The following is a 22,771-nucleotide window of genomic DNA, read 5'->3' as shown; positions in this document are numbered from 1 at the left end:
GGAAATCAAAGCATACATGTATCTAATCAGTTTTTTTGTTTTTTTTCAAAGAAAACACACTACTTTCAGCCTATAAAAAACATTTTCCTCAGTTGATATATCAGTTCTTCTTATGTTTTCAAAGAAAACACCAATAATTTCAGCTAGAAAAACATTTTGCTCAGACGACATACATGACATATCAGTTCCTTTTTTTTGTTCTCAATGAAAACACTAATTTCAGCTATAAAAACATTTTGCTCAGATGGCATACCAGTTCTTTTTTTGTTTTCAAAGAAAACACTTATTTCAACCGATAAAACATCTTGCTCAGAGGTCACTCTTTGTGCAAGTTTAAGTTAGTAATCATATATCATTCAATTGTCCTTTCTTTGGTATTTATCACAACAATGCACAAGGCTAAGACCTATTAAACATCCTAAAAATCAAATTGGTACTTGTGTGTAGAATTTGTCAAAAACCCAAAAACTAAAGAAAATAAAGAATCCACTCTTAGACTACATCATATTAAAAGTTCCGTTTTCATTACATTCTCACAGTGTGATTTAGATCACATCTAAAGTAAAACAATCATAATGATGTATAAGAATTATTCCCTCCCTCTAAATAAACATTACTAATGTTATTTTACCAGTAAACACATCAAAACCAAGAGGTTGTACACAATGGCATGCAAAGAATACACCCGAGATTGGTTTAGTGGGTATTACATGTATCAAGCAGGAAGTATGTGCATGGAAGATCTGTAAATTGATCACACCGTACAACACAACATTATAAGACATTCAGGACGAATATCAAATAATTTCATTATAAAGAAGCTAAGTAATATGTGAGAAAAGTTATGGAATAAAAAGTAAAATCACAAAAATACTGAACTTTGAGGAAAATTTAAAAACGGAAAGTCTCTTATCAATTGTCGAAATCAAACAAATGTTTAACAACTGTCATTTTCCTGACTTGGTACAGCATTTTCTAATGAAGAAAATGTTGGATTGAACCTGGTTTTATAGCTAGCTAAACCTTGTATCAGACAGTTGCATTAAATTGACAACAATGCATGAACAAAACAAACAGTAACTGATAGATAATACTTATTGCAAAAGTGAAACCCTGACTGGTTAAAATGCAAACATAATATACACAAGTGCCAAGAAACATACAATACTTGATAAAAGCATTACACAGATAGAAGAACGGACGATAGATGGACTGACAAGGAGAATGCAGTATACCACTGTGAGTGGGAGTATGATAATGTCTATATCAATAATAAGACAATTAGAAACTATATCACTAAAACAATTTATGATTCGGAAAACTCTGAAAACGTATAAAAAAACACCAATTTGAAAAAACATCTACATGTATCACATTTTTGAATCAAAACAAAAGTTTTAACCAATTATGTAACTTTAAAAAATTGTTTCAAATACCACACATATTTCATCTTATATCCACTGAGCTGATTTCCAAATTAGATAAATTATACACTTGAACTTATTCTAATTTTACAAACGAGATGGCAAAAAAATTGACTAGTAGTTCCAAAAGGTATCAGCTGACATTTATATTTCATGGAAGTTTAACCAAACCAATGGGACTGGATTTGCAATGAGGCATTTTACCAAATAAATATTTTAACAAGTTAAATCTAATACAGGGATAAATAAAAGAAAATCTATTAGTCAAGATGTACAAATAAAGTAGAGGTCAAGACCAAATGACCACAGTGTGACAATATGACACCAATTTAAGTTGAAGATTAAGTAGGAGAGAGAATTAATTCCTCCAGGGATCAAATTAACTGCTGTTATAAGGTCAACATTATAATGATCATTTGACATTCAAATCCATGACTTTGGATTATGAAACTGCAAATAAACACAATGTGTCCTTTTATAAATGTCAAACTGTGCATTAAATACTGATCTACATTCCTTTTCCAGCTGCTAATTTATTTAATACTACCCTTTTAATATGTACAGAGTGCTTGTTGTCTTATAATGAAGACGTATCTGTTCAAAGTATGGTATAAAATTGTGCTTTTCTGATGCATAATATCACTTTTATTGCTGTTCTTCATCTGAACATTAAATTTAAGATCTTTGATGATGGCCCGGGCTTAAGAGCTGAGATCCTTGATAAGCTCAAAACAACACTTATGTCAACACAACTGTCATGAAATGTATTGAGAATTTAGAATTCTTAATTAAAAATTCAACAAATATAATTGTTTCTCATATCACATGTTTAAATTCTATCAACATTTTCATACAACTTTGATACTTTTTCTTCATAACTTTTTACAAATAAAAGCAACAGGATACATTTAAAATTAATTATTTCTGTAAGTCATAACTATAGTAACTTGATACCAATTTAGTTAAGTCAAGTTTAAAAAGCATGTATCGTACGTAGATAAATACATCTGTACTGAGAGAAAAACACTTTCTAGCAATTTCAAGGACTCAATCTTTAAAATATATAAAGAAAGTGAAATAATGGCTGGAATTGCAAACCCTAAATATGAGGAAAAGACATCATTAACCAGGTGAAAAGGTTTCACAAAATGAAAAGGTACTAGACAGAAAATGTACAAACTGCCAGAAGCCTGAGTCACTATTAAGCAGTCCAGAATTTAACCTCAAATGAGTCCCTTAGAAGGAATATGCAAAACATTTGTTAAAAAGAAGACACTGTGCAAGGGGTCACTAAAAAATACAAGTTTCAGTAAATTCTATGCTTTCATCTCAGAAACTACAGGAAATAACAATACATGTACATCTTCTATATCTTCAGGTTCTTGAAGACTGCAATTTGAAAGAATCATTGAAAATTCTTACCTGTTGTATAAACTTGTTTCTATGGTAATCTCTCAAACGAAAAATCTGTTGGTTAAATCCATGAAGATCAGCTAGGCTTCCTTCTGTAAAAAACCAAGAAAATACTTTCCTTAGAATTACGTACCAATACCTTTCACAGCTATACCACCCAATAGCAGAGGCCAGTTTTAATGGAACACAATACCATTTACATATAAAAGGCCAATTTAAATGAGGAGTCCATTTTAATTCAAAGTTTCCAGAATTTTGTATGCACCAATCTATGCCGAAATGCACATATGAATGAATCACTTTCACTACAACTATTTAATGATAAGACCTTTCACTAGTAGCCGAAACATACATACACAGATCTGTTATAATTAGACAACCAATGATAAACCAGGATTTTACCTGTGTTAATCAATACAAATCACCTTTCTGATCAAATTGTGCAACCTTTTTTCCCCAGCAAGATGTTTTGTGGTATTGGAGAAGCATCTGTAACCATGATCAGCTGATCAACAGAAATCAATTTCATGTGACATTAAGAGATTTTATGACATGATTGACTCTCCTTCATACTGAATACAGGGTATTTTTTGGCTTCTAATTAATTGGGTTTGCAAACTAAATACATATATATATACATTACTTTTACATAAGTACTACATTTGTTGCTAATCAGGAATGGGAGTACTGGGGTAACATGACCCTTTTAACTAATTAATTCATGTGAAATGAAAAGTGCCTGTTATTCTATCTGCAGGAGGTTGTTATTAAAATAATTTTTGAGGAGGTGGTTGCATACAATACATACTGGACAGGGTAACAGTTGGCATGTTGTTTATACTGTTACCTAAATGGGAAAAATCCATGAGACCATATTACTTTACTGTAGTCAAGCTTTCGGGTCTAGATTGCAAACTATTTTTATTTTCTCTTCAACTTGATGAATTTTTGTCAACACATTAAGAAATATTGAATTCTTTTTAAATTACTGTGAGGTTCAAGGTTATATAAGAATAATTAAACAAACAAACAAACAAATAGAACTAAATCAGGGAATGTATACAAAATGTTTGAGATGAAATTTGAGTTAACCTTTAAATATATACATCTTTGATAGAAAAGGATTTTCTTAATCAAATACATCTTTTTTTTTCATATCTACATACTTTTAATACTAGTATAATCTAATAGATGGATAAATTATGTCGTGATTCAAAATTGGAAAGAAAAACACTATCTTATATCCAACATAAGTAAAACAAAACATGAAGAGATAAGATTAATCAATTTTCCATTTCCTGTATATATAAACAATAAACTAATAAGTTGAACATCATGACATATTAATAAATTGCCTTCTGATAATTTATAACCTTATTAGTTTTGCTAATATCTGGAAGGAATTGAAGACTTGGTCAAATTAACACGTAGAAATTAACACGTAGAAGTGTCAGACACAGAGGATCTATTCATATGGACAGTGTCACTTCCGATCCAAAAACTAAAGCGATCAGGAGTAGTTGATAACTTTGACACAGTTGTAACATATAGGACATTTCATTGAAAAATAGTGTGAAAGCTATACTCCCACTAGATTGATATTAAAACCTGACTTCCCTTCTGGCAATTGCTTTTTTGCTTAGAGACATCCTTTTGATGGGAGATAACTCTCAATTAAACCAACAGGCTCAAACTGTAATAAATGTTGAACTTGTCTTTTTTGCTTTAAGGTTTGTTAACATAAAAGATATGTAAGATTTTGAACTTCAAATACATTTAAGAGATTGTATGGTACAATCTTAATGCAAAAATTATGTTTAATATCATAAAGCTCATCATCTTAAATGTTTCTGGATACCACTCTTCACTGTTTGTAATAATGTCTCTTGAAATTTATTGCTTCAAAAACTCCTTTAAAGCAAAAATGTTCAGTCACAAAACTACAGATTTGCTTCAAGTCACATCCTTTTTTGCTTCAATTTTCTTTCATACTAGAGATAAATGTTTCCTGAAAGCTTTCTCTTGAAGTTTTCAGCCAAATTGAGCCTATATCTTGAGGTCAACTTTGGAAAGATAAAAATAACCTTGTAAGTGACCTTGAGTTTGACCGTTAACTAATTTCAAGTTAAAAATACATAAACAAGATTAGTATTCATTAATCTATAGACTAGCTCTTGCTTTTGAGTGGATGGAAATAACTACACCAAACAATAAGGAAGCTGATAAAACAGAAAGTAGACAAGTTCACAGTATACATTACCAAACGAAAGCTTGATGCCAAATATTGAAAACCACAGGTTGAAGATTCTAATAAAAATGCAACGAAAAGTTCTTACACTTGAATCATTGTGATGAACATATATATATGCAGCAAACAGGTCTGAAAATGTGTAACATAATATCTCTAAAGATGTGAAGTTTGGTACCAAATATCAAGGAGCTCTGAGTTATAGTTGCTGAGAAAATTAGAATGCAAATTTCTTATACATTAGACAATATAAAGAACATTCAAATATAGACAAATCTGAAATTGTATCACCCTTTATTAAGCTTTGTTCCATAAATATGAAGAAACTCTCAGTTGTAATGGCTGAGAAAAATGCAATAAACATGTGTGATAGAATAAAACAGTTGCTTTGTAAAATGCAACAGAAATGTGTTATAGAACAATAATTGCAATGAAAACCTCATTTAATGAACATTTAAATTGATGATTGGCTTTAAGACTCTAACATATATGCCAGAAAGAAAATTGAGAACACATAGGCCATATGTATGTAAGATATGAAAAATCCAGGCCTTGAAGTTATAAAACTTTCGAGTCAGTTTTTTGTACTCATACTCCAAAATCAACCAATCAAAATGCTGTGTTTCATGTTTCGTGCATGATTTTTGTTCTAAGCACTGAGCAAAGTTTTATGACTTAAACTCCAGGTCTTTTACCTTCTGAAATATACAGCTTTAGACAAAGAGCTTACAGTGTCCCTAGGTTAGCCCCCTTGTCCTGCATTCTGCAAACATTTCAAAGATAGGCCCAGGGTGAGCCAAAACAAAATCATTTTGAAATGACCACTTGTATACGCTACAGCAGTCTTTACTAAAAAGTTCTTATAACATCTTTTCAATGATTAAAAAGGGAAATATAAATGTAATGTCAGCCATGTAGTTGTGAGGAAAAATAAAGAACTGATGAAGACCAATGGCCGAAACGTCTCAAGGAATTGGTTTATTGATAAAATTATATAAAGTAATGTTCCCTATTGGAATTTCGAAAACAAGGATAAAACGTTCTTTAAAAAAAAAAAAAATCACAGTCAATCAATTTTAATGGTAATTGCCATGAAATAAAACCAGAATAATCTTGTTATAATTGTTGTGTGGTAGAAACCTATTTTATTCTACAAAAGTGTTACATAACCTTCAACAAACAAAACTTGAACTAAACGTAATTGATACTAATGTTCAGACCATTATTTTTAAAAGGAAATAATAGAATATTAAGTGTCACAGTTTATACCATAACATGAAATATCCCCATTACTGTATTCCTTCTACCGTTAGTGTAACGCAACCACCTACGCCAATCCACAAGATTGATGGCTCCCGTTTTATTCAACTTCTAATGAAAACAAAGGACTGAAATACATGCCGATAAATATCAAATGAAAATTTTCCAATATAAAGATTTGCTATAACCGTTATCTAATCTCGTTAATCAAACGATGGTGGACATTTCTACTTCGTTATTCCTATTTTATATACTGTCTTAGTTCAATTAAATGACAATGCGTAAACTGTAAGCTTTTTGTACCATGTAACTTTGCTACTTTGTATTCTATTTGTACTCTAATATAAACAATCTGTTTCTTTACCATTCCAACTTCCAATAAGTTTATTATAAGTAATATTTACTTGCACTGAAGAATCTAGTACTCAAAACAACAATTTCTTTTCATTCTGAGAGTTTCCACCAATATCCACATCTCAAATTTATTCTCAGAGAAAACTTAAAATTTTAGTACTAAAACAACATGCAGTTCATTGTTAGCAAGCCAGTCCTTATACTACCTTTAATAATTAACAATCGTCCTCACATGACCTCAAAAATACTGCTAAAGAAAGTCCAAATCATCCTTTCAAAAAAATGTGGAAAGTACTCATAATGCCTTTAACAATAGTAATGTTCTTCACTAGGCCTTCAACAATGAACTCAAGTCCTTGAAGAGTCTAAGCTACATGTGGTGTGAGTATTAGCCTTTTGTGTTGTGAGTTAATGCTTCTTGCTTTGTGAGTTGATGCACTTAGTGTTTTAAGTTCATGCTTCTAATGTGTTGCAAATTTATATCCTTCATATTGTGAGTTAATGCTACTTGAGTTGTGAGTTTATGATTCTTGTGATACGAGTTAATGCTTCTGTTGCTTATGAGTTATGCTCCTTGTGTTGTGAGATATTGCCCTTTTGGTTTAAGTTTATGCTACTTGTGGAATTACTAACCCTTGTGTTGTGAATTCATGCTCCCTCTATTATGAGTTTACTGCTTTAGTCTCATTGCTTAAGACTGTGATGACAGCTTTAATTGTTTGCTTAATTATCAGTTATATATTACTCATACTAATAAAGTCCAATATGTCAACCAGGTGTTTCTTTGATATCTTTTTCATGCAAAAAAAAAAGAAAAGAAGAAAAAATATTCAAAAGATTTTTTTTTTAGTTTGCTCTATCAGTTATTGTATAAAGCTTTCTAGAGAGTTACAGACCACCTATGAGTAAGCTCCTAATGACAAACAATACAACAGGTGTAACAGATCTTACATTCATCAATGATATGTCTAAATCATTTAGGCCAATACAAACTACTATCAAATCAGATATAACTTTCATCTTTAATAAACACTGATGTTGGCAATACATCATGTATTGTATCTGTTTCTCATTCTGTGGCTCAATAATACGATCAATCAAGGTCAATACACCTTATCGCTATTTAGTCCATTCCGGGAAAAACAGTCATTTATACAACTTCCTTTTTGGATCACTGGCCGAAAATGGAGGTCATCAGTAGTGAGCAAAGGGAGAAAAAACTTTAGAAAGTGATCATCACGAAACTTTGATATTGTATGATCCTTTTTTTTCAAAAAAGTAAAAAATTATTTTGTTTGAAGTATTAACGGTAGTTTAAACAGGTCTCACTAAAAAGTATCATGCATGGTGAATGGTTTAAACAGGGTCCCAGATAGCTTCAACTGGATGAAAAAGTTGTGTAATTTTAGAATTTATCCGGAATGGAATAAATAGCGATTAGGTGTATACAGACTATAAAGTTCAAAGTCTAAAGTTCTCTGTGAAAAAAAATCATCAATTTACAGGACATATAAGTGTTAAAGTTACAGCAAATAAAACTAATTTGAATATAAGAAAATTAACCTGTTAAAATTGCAGTTCTTATAGTTAACAAAGCAAAGGATATTTTGTATTACTACATGTACATGTACAATGCATCTTGCTACTTAAAACTTGCTATTCGAATGACATTTTTAACCACCCCTGTGTTGTTCTTATAACAAAACAGAACATGGAATTATAGTTTTACTGTTTAAAATACTGTTCTTGGTATCTCAAATATAGTGAAAATGCATTTAAATATTTCTTCCAATCTGCATGCATTTTTTTTCAAGAGCACATGTTCTCAGAAATATCAGATGAAGGTATGTTTTTAAAAGTTGGACAGATTTCACTACAGCTTTTTGATATATACAATATCATAACTATTTAAGAAAACTATGCGATGTTATAAATATCCCAAACAAAATGAATGTTCTATTTCTTCCTAGTGTATTTTATCTGAATTGTCACTTCACCATGATCAAGGTCTGTGTATCTTGTGTTTATATTTATATCCTTTGGTCTTATTACACATTCATTTGGTAAGAAATCTCCTAAATTCAAAACAAAATTCCCTTCATCTGAAGATGAACTGGATGTTTCATTTATATTGGAATCATAAGAACAATCAGTATCTGGCTTTAGAGTTCCTGTATTGGAGTTTCCATTTTCCTTTACAACAGGTTCATAAACATTGTCGACTTTTCTGTATTTAAATTGCCTTGGCAAGTTTTCTGTTTCAACACATGTACAATTTCTCTTAATTTCAAATTGAAAACATCTTGTCTGGTCCCCATTACACATAATAGACTGGTTTCCTACATTTTCAATATTTTTAAGAGTTTCAAAGTTCATGACATGACTTCCTTGAACATGACAGCAAGACATTCCTTTATTCTGAGTTTTTGTCTGGTTTGTTGTACAACTGTTCCCTGTACTAGTTCCCTGTTCTAAACGATACATATCTTGCAATACTTCCCTATCTGTAGGTTCACATCTGCTGGTATCTTCATCTTTAGAAACACTGTTTTCAGAAATCTGGTGTAGCAAATGTTCTTGTGTGATCAGCCTTGGATCATTAAGAAACGTAAAATCATCTGTCATTGACGAATTCTCGCCTGTTGTTTTATTTGTATCCTCAGTTTCTTCCAATGTCAGAATATCCATATTTTCATCCTTTACAATACCAGAAGAGCTGCTTTCTTCCATTCCAGTAACAACTGGTTCCTTTCTTAAAACTTCTGTTACCTGGCCGTTAATCTTACATGTATCGTCAGTGATCTGAATCAAATTTTCTATTCTGATCTTTTGAATACTATTATTACAGAAAGAACCTTTTATGCTCCCTTCTTCCATTATTCTTTTAATGCAAGATCTTAAACTCTCTGTTCCTAAGGGTGTATCTTTAAATAAATTTTTATATCCAGGATGAAAATAAAACACATCCTTAACATGGAGATTACTTTTTGAAATTGAAGATAAATATTTCTCCAAGACTTTATAAAAACATCTTGGATTTCCAATGTTTTCATAATATTTGATATATTTATACTGTACTAGTTTTCTTCTCCAACCTTTAGCATGTTTAATACCAGTTAGAGACCTTGAGAACTGAACATATTGTCCAGAACTGTCCCGGCAGAAGACAAACTGGCTTTGTTTCAGATCACGATGTTCCTCTGGTGAATGAACCATAAAGTACTTGCTATTGTAGTAGAATACACAATAACTCAAACCTTTACTGGTATTCATATTGAAAATCTCCTTATCCCATAATGCAATTTCTTGCTCTACTGAAATAAAATCTACTGTTCTCTTCGTTTCCGGACCAGCTGGCCGTTGCTGATGACCTATTGACCACAGTGAATCACATAACTCCTTGTTATCATCAAGAACTCTATTCAAAAGTGATAGTGAGGGCCATCCAGTGGTCCTCAAGTATCTTTGGACCCCTAATACTAGGCCTTTAAGAGTAACATATGAATACAATTTTCCAGTTTTAGACCTCACCTCAGATACAAATAGTTTCAGATAATTTCGAAATTGTTTTTCAGTTGTTAAAACAGTAACTTCCTCCAACTTAGGAATACTTGGACATTCTGAACTTGCTTGATTGGCATTCTTTACTTTTGCCCATTCATTCCACAGATTTTTTGCCCATCCTGTGTTATTGACAGTATTTTTGAAATATGTTTCATTCATCTTTAAAGACCTAACACAATATCCTTCCCAGTCAATACTATCATATCATACTAAGATCGTCTCTTTCAAAAGATGTTACTGTGTGTGATATTAAACATATAAACCAATAAAATGTTTTTCAGATACATTCCTGAGGGCGTTGGCTAGATTGAGTGTATCTAATTTACACCAAGATAAAATCAAAATGATAGATTTTAATGATTTAGGAAGGGGGTCTTTCAGCAATTTGACCTTTTGTGTTAAAGAAATTTTTTATAAATGCAGGATATCCCATTACAATTAATGTCATTTTGGTGTAAAAAAAATGGAAATGCTAAAGTTTGAGAAGTTCATTGCAAGTTTAAGTACATCATACAGTAAACCTGATAAAATAAGAGGTGTATTGGATTTGTATTTAAAAGATACAATGGGCTCTGATGAATTTTAGGTCGGGTTACACCCTGATATCCAGCTTCTAGATGTTGTCTTTTAACAGATTAAGGAAGATGTGGCGTGAGTGCCAATGAGACAACTCTCCATCCAAATAACAATTTAAAAAAGTAAACCATTATAGGTCAATGTACGGCTTTCAACACAGAGCCTATAATGGCTCACACCGAACAACAAGCTATGAAGGGCCCCAAAATTACTAGGGTACGGGAAAAGCATGAGAAACGAGAAACATATCATATTTCCTATGGATTTACCACAAAAAGCTACATTCTCCCTACATATTTAAAGAAATATGAATGTAAAATGTATATATCACCCATCACTGTCTAGCCTGTATGGAAAATTCTCAATCACCAAATCATGTCTTTTTGTGCAGTTTAATTGCCAAAATCTAAAACTTTTGATGATAAAAAGATAACAGGTCTACATAAATGATGATTCTTTTGTTCATAAATGTTTCAAACAGAATAGAAATTGATAGAGAATAACAGAGTCAGCCAGTTCAATGAGAATCTAATCTGATGAAACTGGAATCAGATCAGATATAATCCATTTTGCTTTGTTGTTAGATTTGTAGCAATTTACCTAAATTGGGGTCATCTTTTAATCTCTGCAAATATAATAAAATTTCGTAGAACCTTATTATAAGGTTTCAAAACCCTCAAATCGATTATATACTTATTCTTTTTAGGAGCTCATATTGGCAAAATGTAAAATTTCTAACTACTGTAAATTTTAAATGCGATTTTAATTTTTACAGTTATGAGAAAAATTATGTTTAATTCATATAAATATTTCAAATTGCGAGTTTAAATTATTGTGTTTACAACTCTGTCGCAATTTTTGCAATAATAAAAACCTTGCAAAAAATGTCTGAATCTACAGTAATCAAATTTGATGTGTTTTGGAAAACCCACAATATCAAAATAAATCAAATAATAAACAGGAAATGTATATATAACTTAGTCATGTGTACAGGTAATCCATTTCCTATATAAAAAAAAATCCCTTTCCATCTGACAGTGTTCTCTCTAAAATTTAAGATTTCACAATAAAAAAGTTCATCTGGCTATGTTCCCACATTTTAAACATGTATATAGTAGATGTTATATAGACAAACTTTTTGACACACTTTGGACAGGATATATATAAACAATATTTTTTCCCTAGATGTGAAATACAATGTATGAAAATGATCTAAGAACACATGATATATCTGCTACCAACTTATGTCCCAATATGAATGTAGAATGATTCAAAACAGACAACTGAAGGCCTATATACAGTAAATGTAGATCGTCTGGGTTAATAAAGGCAATAAGAAGGTCTTTTTAAATAAGTAGTAATATGTCCAAATATATAGACAAGTATAAATGCAGAATGTCTTCAAAGCTAAATCAGTAAGATTTTTAAATATGGGCAATTTTTATTTCCTTCTATGTACATGAATAAAAAACATGAAAAATAAACAACCAATTACTAGTATTGACAACTTAATCTGTGATTTCTGGTTAAAATGTGTTGAACTACATCCCCCTGTGATATATAAAACATTTTGTGGTTAAAATTCTCTGGCAAGCAACCCATAGTGTACTCTTGCATTGAAGCGGGAACGAACAAAGATCAGAAAAAGTACATGGCATATTGCACTGTTAAGTGCATTAACATTGTTAAGGATTAAGAACTTTTAAAAGCTATATTAAAGATGCTTATCTAACCTTTTCTTCTGAAAAAACATAACAAATTGATTACAACCAAACTATTCGCCATTAATGAATTACTCAATAACTCATTTATTCCGTAAGTTTTCGTCTCCATCTGTTCTACAATCTGATTTGTGAATCAATCAGGAGGTTGATGTCAACGTCCACGATAAACAAACAATATCCAAGTCAACATAATGATGTTCCAACCTTTTACAATTGCTGCATTCCTATTTATTATACATTTAATTTGCAGTTTCATCTGCATTAGTAGTTCTTTTATATTTATTTTGCGGTTTTATCTGCATTGATGTTTTTGCAAGATTATTATATCTAGTACTGTAAATTATGAAATGTCAAAACTTTTATCAAATGATACACATGTACCTCACTTCAAAAGATAACGACAGGAAATTTTCATATTTCTACAGATTTAGACAGACTGCAAATAAAATATAAGTTTCCACACAAAATCAGAATCAAAGTCAAATAAGAGTAAAATGTGAACGACATGTATCTATGGAAACTTTTTCTTGGAAGGCTTTCTGCATTATGAAATACCTTACACAACTTAAATCATATACAGTATCAAACTCTTGAAAAATAGACTCTTTTATCTTCTTTTTTATATCTTTTGTTTATTTTTTTCTTTGAGCTACTATCCCATATCTCATATACACATATCAAACCGCAATCATATGCCTGTCAACATTAAAGGTTGTGAGTTCGAACCTAGCATGTATTGCTTAATTTTAATAACTAGGATTCCCAGTTTTCCAGCCATAGATTGTAGTTTTCTCCAGGCACTCCTGCTTCCTCCACCTATTAAAACTTGCCGCCAAAATATAGCCAAGAGCATTCAAAGTGATGTTTAAGAACAACAATCATTCAATCTCTATCTTCTCTTCACTAATGATATACCAAACAAATGTATAATTTACCAGTTAATATATACATTTGAACCATATAAGGATAGCTTGGTTAGTATTTTAAGACCACAAATTTCCAAATATATTTACTCACCATAACCAGCATTGGGTTCTATATTATTGTTTGTGCTATATTCCATTCCCTCAATAGATGTCCTTCTCTCACTGTCAAGGTCACCTGGAGTTCCATCATGATCGGCCATTTTGTTTTCAGATGTATTTAAATCCCCTAATGTTTCTATGGCAACATGAATGTCTTTTGATTTTTGCAGGATATCACTAAATGCAGAATCTGCATTTTCTTCCATATTGTTACCAGTATCTGAAAGACAATGGGGAAAAACAATTAATTTTTCTTGTAATTTAAGCTCATTCTATTTACCCTTTCACAAACCATATTTTGTTTCCATGTACCATAATGCATTTTCCATTCCAAAGACAAGTTTGAAGTAAACACAGTTATCAGAATAAAATGTGTTTAACAGCTTTAATAGATTGGGACAGAACAATTTTGTTTGAATATAAAATACTTAATTGAATAAGCAAATCTAGAAAAATCAACTGATTCAGAAAGCATTAAAAACTAAAGACTGTGTTTGTAATACAAAAATGAAGTAGTTCTTTTCCCTCTTGACTGTCGCATTAAAGTTTTTTAGTTTAACAAAATATTTGCTTTGATCTATATTATAGTCCCAGGTCACAGAAAAAATAGGCTTTTCTCCAGAAAAATCGTAAATCAATTTTAATGTAAGCATTGCTAAACCACAGAGATTACTGGTGTTTAGCGTTGATTTATTAACAGTCCCACGTCACAGAAAAAATAGACTTTTCTTTAGATAAAAATTGATCAACCTCAATGTTACAGCATTGATAAAACACAGAGATTACAAGTATTTAGTAATTGTAAAGCACATATGATTCAAATAGACCATGTTTGGGTTACTCGTCACATATAATGTCATCCAATAGTTCTTCATAGAACAATTTCAGCAATCTTAACTACACTTGGCAGAAAAGATGAGTTTTTGAAGGGATATTTAGAATGATGGTGGCAATATTTCTTAGATGATATTAGATTTCCTGGTCTTAAAAAAGTGTTCTTATTTTCCCTTGAAAAAAAATAGTGTGTTTAACCATGAATGATTTTTTTAAATATTATGCATCAATCTTTGAATAATCCTTCATTAGAATAACAGCAGTATTTTCATGTTTTATTTTTCAAAGCGGAATTAACATTAATGACAAAATCGCAATAATAAATGCAGGCATTCATTTCTGAATTTACAGTAAACAGTGAGCAAATCCTTTTCACAGATAAGGTATGGAAGGCCTTTTTAGGGGGAAACCCTGATTTTGGCTTTTTCTAGCAAAAAAAATCCTGTTATTCACTTATCAGACTTATCAATTTAAAAAAAAAAAAAATGTAATTTTAGAAATGACGAAAAATCAGTGTCTGTTTTTCAGGAATTGAGGCTGAAAACCCTTCTTACACCTTACAGATGGCGCATTCTGTTTTAGCCTAAGGTATGCATTTTATTTTCATAAACTACAGAACCAGCTCATGCAGCCTATAAGGCATTTGTAACAGAAACCAAAACAGTCCCTGAATTTGACATTATTTCTTCAACTCCGTTAAATATAATTTTACTTTTCTGTGTTCCTCTTCAGAAACTGGAAACACCTGCATAGTACCTAGATTAACTGAATTAAATTTATAAATGAAAGGCTTTGTGTTTCAAGCTATTTGAACTCCCAAGTACTCAGTAATGTTTTATGGCTGGGAGCCACAATATGGAATACAGAGTCAATAAATGCATGGCTACTAAATCTTAGCAGTCATTTAGATATAAGCAATAATGATTTGTAATGATAAAGATTTCTGATATCCATTTAGCAATATTCTATTGGCATTATGTTTCACATGGTACCACAGCAATATTCATTGGAAATTCATTATTCAATGAACTATCAGTTTACATCTAATAGAATAATTGTATAAGGTTTTATATATATACTAATATGTGAAGACTGTTGTTTCTTATTTTGTGCGTGTAAATATGTATACTGTATTGTTTATTATATTTGTAAAAGAATAATATTACAATGATATTATACTATGCTCCTTGTAAGCCCATTTTATGAAAATAATGCATCTTCTTTATAAAAAAAAGATTTCTTATATAAAATCAACAAATTGGTTTTCTTTTTGCTTACAAATTGATTTCTATGTAATCATGCATTGTAAATACTATATAAAAGAGACTACTGTGAATTCATTTATTTTTGTAGGTACCAATTTTGATTGTTTCAGAAAATTTGCCTTTCAGAGGATATATGACATGTATGATTACATGGTTATGCCAAAGTCCACATACAACCTGATAAAAAATAGTATTTTGTTGATTATTTAAATTCATGTGTCACCTGTACCCAAAAAAAACCCACAAAAATTGGTATCCAACGAATAATAAAGATTCCACATGAAGTGATACAGTTTTTGACTTCTAAGTACTTACTGGTTTAGACTAGAGAAATATTGAAATGTTTTACTCTCCCCATGGATACTTGAAATTTCTATTTTAAAATTGTTCACAAAATGTAGAGTTAAAAAAAAGGAGGTCATTTTACATTGCAACTTGCCAATTTATTACAATGGTACTTTTTAAAAAAATCACCAAGACCAAATGTTACACTAGTTCCCAAGGGGTTTACATTATAAACATATAAAACTGACTTGCGATATTTACTCCTTACTCAAATTAATGGAATTTCAAAGACCTTTATACAACAGTCATAGTTTTTTTTATCCTAATGACACAAATTATGGGATAAGATTAATAAGTAGTCCCACGACATATCATCGAAGAACTGTTGAAATGAGATGAACTTTAATTAAAGCAGAAAAGGACAAATAAACCAAAAACTGATTCAAAGAATATGTTGCCATTTTTTTTATTTCAATCCTTTTCCTGCAAATAAAATAAAGCTTATAAAACAAGTGAAACTGCGAGCTACTGCTCACTTATGATACCCCCGCCGCAAGTGGATAATATTAATAGTTTAAAAATATGCAAGTGTTCGGTAAACAGGAAGTTGTCGTGTGATGAATCTGAAAACGCATCACCAGGTATAGCTGACTTATATAAATCCTGAAACCAAATTTCAGAAATCCTTGTATTGTAGTTCCTGAGAAAAATGTGACGAAAATTTTTAACTTGGCTATCATGTGTAAAATCATACAAGTGTTCGGTAAACAGGAAGTTGTCAAGTGATCAATCTGAAAACGCATCACACTGTATAGCTGACTTAGATAAACCCTGAAACCAAATTTCAGAAATCCTTGTATTGTAGTTCCTGAGAAAAATGCGACGAAAAATATTCATGGGACGGACGGACCAACGGAAGGACAGACAGAGGTAAAACAGTACACCCCCTCTTTTTTAAAGCGGGGGTATAATTAGATGACCACCAACAATATCAAAAAAGTTAATTTCTTTTCTCTAATTCTATGGAAATTTATCCCTTTTCGAACCCATTGTATAAAAAAATTTAATCAACGTGTGGTTGCTGGTGATCTCAGAAGATCATTGGATGATTTTAAGGGTCATGACCTTTTTGGCTGACTGGATGAACCAACATATGATAACAGGTGTTAATGAAATTGACAACTTCGTGCAATGTGAAAGGCACTCGAAGGGGATTTTCGGTAAACAAAAAAAGAAAATGTCTTTTTAATCATTAGAGAAACAGATTCTTACATAGTTACTCGTGGATTATCGGATTTATCCAATCTCGATAGTTAAATTATAAATTTTAAAGTACTCGCCGAGGCGGTTCGAACTTTAAAATTGATAATTTAACTATCTCGATTAGATAAATCCAATAATCCACTGGTATCAATGTAAGAATCTATATTTATCTCTTAAAAAACAATAAACAGCTAAGAGTATTATAAATGCTACCCCAAAATTGTGTTCCCTAACTACCTGAGTGATTTTGTGGTAACCTGCTTACTCCCAATATATAGGTGGTTGTGAGTTCAATCCTCGGACAGGTTATTTTTTTCACATTTTCTCACCATTTAGGAATAAGAGCAATAACTGGTTACCAAAGAGTAAGAACACGGATGGGATGGCAAATTATTAGCATAGATAGTGAATTCAAGAGTTCAACTCTAACCTTGTGTTGAAGACAACCATTTGTTAGACTTAACACTTTCAGTCCTATAAAAGGGTAGATAAGGAAAATGCATGGACTGCATAAATAATATTTCAATTAAAAATTATCCTAAGGTTATAAAGTGCAACCATGATCATTTTTCATTAAATTTTAAAACGAACAATTAAAATTTACAAACTTTTCATAAATAACAGTTCAATAAACTCATTTTTCACAACAAGTTGTTGATTCTTTTTAAAACAAAAGTACAAAAGATAGAATTAATATTAAATTACATCTCATGGGTATTGCATTCCAATTATAGAAATTCATTTCATTTTCAAATCATCAATAATCTTCGTAATCATTACATCCTCTTTGTGAAAGATAAAACGTTATTTGTTAACCAGTTATAACAGCTTGTTAAGACAATCAAAATGCCTTCAGAAACTTTAATGACAAATAAATTATACGAGCCAAAAAAAAGACAGGAACAAGTCTATGAGTACATTAGCTACCCAGTAAGTACAGTAAACGCAGAAATTAATGCATGCATTTGCTTATTACTGGTATAGATGCAAGATCTAATAAATGTGATTGCAAAAAATTATGAATGTGAGGTTTAATTGTTGCTAAAGTTCTACTGTCCTATTTCTTGTGATAATAAAACATTGGAATTATTTCTGAATTAACAATAGTGTATTCTTGTGCATAATTTTATTCCAACTAGTCTTGCTGACTACTCATACTGGACTTAAGTGATCCTCTTAGCTTCCAATTTCGTGATTGACTCGTCCTTCTTTAATTAAATGGCTGTTTTTGTCAGTCGATCTTTAATGTGTAGCAAACTACAGTAAATTCAAAAATTATTGAGTCCATTTATTATTGCAATAATGGACAAATTGTCAAAAATATGAGAATAATTATCCCAATTTTCAGGCAATCTCTGAATACAGATAAATATGTATCTGATTCAGAATATTTCTTATTATTGCGATACTCACCCAGTCACATTATTCATATTAACCTCGCAATAATTTCAAAATTTACAGTTTCATTTTTTGGTTAAAGATTTGAACTTTTAAACTCTGTTTTTAACATAAAATCTTACGGATTCTGAAGAAAACAAGAAACACACACACACACACATATAAACATGATATATGTATGTAATAAATTAATACATACCTGCTTGCTGTTCGGGCCAGTCTGTCTGGCTTTGGATTAAGCCACTATTGTTTTGGTTCATACTGTCGACAAAAGCTTGTATGAGATGTATATCTTCCCCTGCAATATTACGGCAATAATTAGAATACAAAGAATTAACATTTGTACAACAATTCCACTTTAGATTTGTTTACATCAGTAGGTTCGATATAAATAAATGAAAGCCAACAAAATCTTTATTACAATTATTCTGCATCTGTTTATGCAATACTTAAGTGTTAGGAAATTAGGAGGGGCTCTAATTGTTATCTTTTCATGTGCAATTTGACAAATGGATGAGATCCAAAACACAAATACATCTCGAAATTGAAAAGTTCTTTAAAAAAAATTAAAAGGTTCTGGAATTACAGAAGCTTTAGTGAGCAAGATCCAACATCACACATCCCCAATATTTTTATTAAAACTGATAATTAAGCTTTATCATGGTTTTGATGAGTGGAAACCTTCATTCAAATCTAACAGGATCTGAAGCTGCTAAACTGGCAACATAAAACATTATATATAGTCCCCTTCCCAACTTTCAGATGTTTTCTATTCACTCTGTTGTTTTGATGAGTAGAAACTTCCTCCAATAAAAAAGGAGATCTGACAAAAACAAGAATGTGTCCCTAGTATCATTTTTTTGGTTCAATGGACTGTGAAAATGGGGGAAAATTTCTAATTTAGGCATTAAAATTAGAAAGATCATGTCATAGGGAACATGTGTACTAAGTTTCAAGTTGATTGGACTTCAATTTCATCAAAAACTACCTCGACCAAAAACTTTAACCTGAAGCTGGACGAACAGACTCACAGATCAGAAAACATAATGGCCATAAATGGAGCATAAAAATGATAATAATATTTCAGAAACAATAAAGTCAAAGATATAATGGCAGACTGACCGATGGTTCTAATAGTATATATAGTATATCCTCTGCAAGATTGGCGAGTAACAAATACTTTGACAATTTCTAATTCAATTGGTAGGTGACAGGATTATGTAACACAATAGAGGTTCTGTAAAAAAAACCTTAGGACTAGGGACCAAGTGCTTTGTTGAAACTATGAAAACTTTGATGTTCATCATGGTTGTTTAAGATCTATAACACTATAACTATGTGGTCTGCACTCCAATATTAACAAGATGTACCTACCCTTCTGTAAAACTTGCTACAACTCAACCCCTTTTGAATGAAAAGGGTCCTAGTTTTAGTTAATTTTGTATACTAGTTTTATCAGTTGTTTATAAATATATATGGCCACATGTGTTTACTTATTACTAATGATTCGTAATAAAGATTCTGCAGAAAAAAAAGAATTCCACCTTGACTAATGCTCATTTATCTGGTGCCAACATAACAGTAGGGGAAAATGTGTTTAAATATAACAAAATGTACAACAGTAAGGCCTTTTGATGTTTCAACGTAAATTTCCACAGCAATCTTAATTCCAGTATCAAAATTGGGTTCATATTAACATAGTAATCTTTTGCATGTTTAGATCATATAAATATATGTTATTGGTTAACTTTGTGATTTAGATACTTCCTGACAGAGCTTCTTTAAAGACAAACCAATCAATCAATTAATTAATCCTATAAGATGATTATTCAAGGACAAGAAAACACGGAAGAATGTTGAAATTCTCGGTCAATGTAATAACACTTTGGTAATAAAATAATATAATTAAATAATAGCAATGATCTGTGATTCGTTTACAATACCATTCCTTTTCTACCTGCTGCTGAAGGCATCTATTGTTTATAATTAGCATAATTAACTCATCCTTTTGATGTATTTTAATGACTATACAAACTAACTGTGTGTATTGTTTTGAAAGTCACTACACTCCTGATTGGCAGCATTCTTATGATAGAGGGGATGAACGGAAAAAAGACGGAAGAATGTAGAAACTAGGACTGTACAGTGTTTATATATAGTTATTTATTTTAAGAAGTCATTCATAACAATCTGAGCATAGAAAGTCAGTAAACATGTTTTCATATTTTTTTCAATGAATTGACCTGTTAATACGACCTTCTGGCAAGGTACACATTCGTCAATGAAAAAAAAGGTAAATCCTAAAATCTGACATGCAATAGGGTTGCCCTTTTTCACATCACTTGATAAGACTTTTGTACAATCCACATCCTTTTAAATCATAGCGTTTTTTTTTTCCAATTTGAACAACCTCAAATCCATGGGCACCAAGAATTTTTTAACTCGTATATAATTACAGTTTTCTTGATTTTCAAATATCAAACCTGTCGTGTTTTCGTATCAACACAATCAATCTAAATGGTAATTCGTACTCACCTATAGGTTTCTGTAGATATGTTGTTAGCGTATAATCACCATTCTCTTGGAAATGAATAATACCATGGCGATGAAAAATTGGTCTACGATCCAATCGAACAAAATTCTGACTGTATCTGTAATAAATAAGAAACAAATCTTAACAACAGCTCTAATCATGATTAGTGGTTATTAATTAACAAATAAACAAATATACCTACAACGAAAGCTAACAAGATGTTGACAAGATTTGTACATAGTTCTATGGGTAAAGATTTATGACATATCACATTTTCATTAAGATAAGACAGAATTAATGCGTTAATAAGCAAGACGAAATTCATTTACTGATAGAAGACTGGAATATTGTAGTAGATATTCTATGGAAATACTGTGGGTTTGTTATTATTCATGGGATAGTTTATGAATTTAGTGGGCATATGTGAACTATGAACCATTGGAATATAGCTGTACTTAGAATTTCTAATGTGTATGTTTTTTATGTGTTATATGTCTTAATATTGTAATGTGTTGTTATAGTAATTAATGTCTGCAAAAATCTCCACAGAGCTTGTCTTTGTAATGTCTCATGTAAACCAGACTCAAAATAAAAAAAAATCTCCAAAAGAGTACAAATTTTTGATAGGTTAACATTTCTGATATTTCAATAGATATAATGTCATGCTGTCAATCAAGGGGCCTTAATAAATCTTCTTATTCAATTTCTATGAAAACTTTTGTAAAGCTATGAAATCAAATGTAAACAAACTAGATTTTTCTCTCAAATTGGTACCAACAAAAATAAATGACGAATTGTGATTTCAAGCTTTATTTATCCTTGACCTTCATATTTTGGGGTTTATTGTTTCTTGTAAGGTAAATCAAGAAACAGCTTCAGACATACTCAAATATGAAACAGGTAAGTTCCCTTCATTTACACAAATTGACATAACTGTACATTGAATGTATACAATATGTTAAACACAACCTTGACCTTGCAGGAAGACTTTACACATACTCTGGTTATGGAATAATAATTACTAAGAATTGATAAATAAAGGGGTCATAAAAATAAAATTTTCAAACAGATATACTATTGATACAACATTGCTATGGACCCATAAAAGCTATGTTAAACTGAACTATATTTAACTAAGTTTGTGACCTTGACCTAGGAAACAGGACATAATGCAAACAATTTAAATAACTCATGAACCCTCACCTTTAGGTTGGATACAATGAGAAAAGTATCATCAATGTATCAAAGGTATTCAAAGTCAGAGCAATAAACTATTTTATACATATACCTCTAAAATTTGAGCAAATAAAGGGTGGTTTATTATAAAAAGCCTTATTGCTTTCAACTGTCCAGTAAATAATTTACAATTCAAAAGACAACTTAATAAGCAACATAGTTTTTGATGTGTTCTTCAAAAGTTTGAAAAAAAGTTCATTTCAATTTGGTTTAAGATGTCACTTTAAGCTGCATGTACACCAGCAGTTTATTAATTACAATTAAAGGGGAAAATATCAACAAGTTCTAATCTGTAGTTAATGGGTTAAAAAACCCTTACTTTATATTGGGAATATAAAATTCACTTTTAGTCTCAAAACATAGATCTAG

The 22,771-nt window shown here is 30.9% G+C and overlaps 1 protein-coding gene across 13 annotated transcripts in view; it reads right to left on the bottom strand.

Moving 5' to 3' along the window:
• The window catches only part of LOC134715750 (rho guanine nucleotide exchange factor 28-like), a 137,832-nt gene that overhangs the window by 97,696 nt on the left and 17,365 nt on the right, over positions 1–22,771 (bottom strand). For all 13 annotated transcript variants that reach the window (XM_063578151.1, XM_063578155.1, XM_063578150.1 and 10 more), the window contains exons 7-10: positions 21,169–21,284; positions 18,833–18,931; positions 13,581–13,808; positions 2,847–2,929 (exon numbers count right to left, since the gene is read on the bottom strand). In XM_063578151.1, the coding sequence (XP_063434221.1) occupies positions 2,847–2,929; positions 13,581–13,808; positions 18,833–18,931; positions 21,169–21,284 (526 nt within the window). The remainder of the gene's footprint in view (positions 1–2,846; positions 2,930–13,580; positions 13,809–18,832; positions 18,932–21,168; positions 21,285–22,771) is intronic.

Source organism: Mytilus trossulus, chromosome 4 (assembly GCF_036588685.1).
Source record: "Mytilus trossulus isolate FHL-02 chromosome 4, PNRI_Mtr1.1.1.hap1, whole genome shotgun sequence".
In the NCBI taxonomy this organism is placed as follows: domain Eukaryota; kingdom Metazoa; phylum Mollusca; class Bivalvia; order Mytilida; family Mytilidae; genus Mytilus; species Mytilus trossulus.
This window is presented reverse-complemented; position numbering and strand designations above follow the sequence as displayed.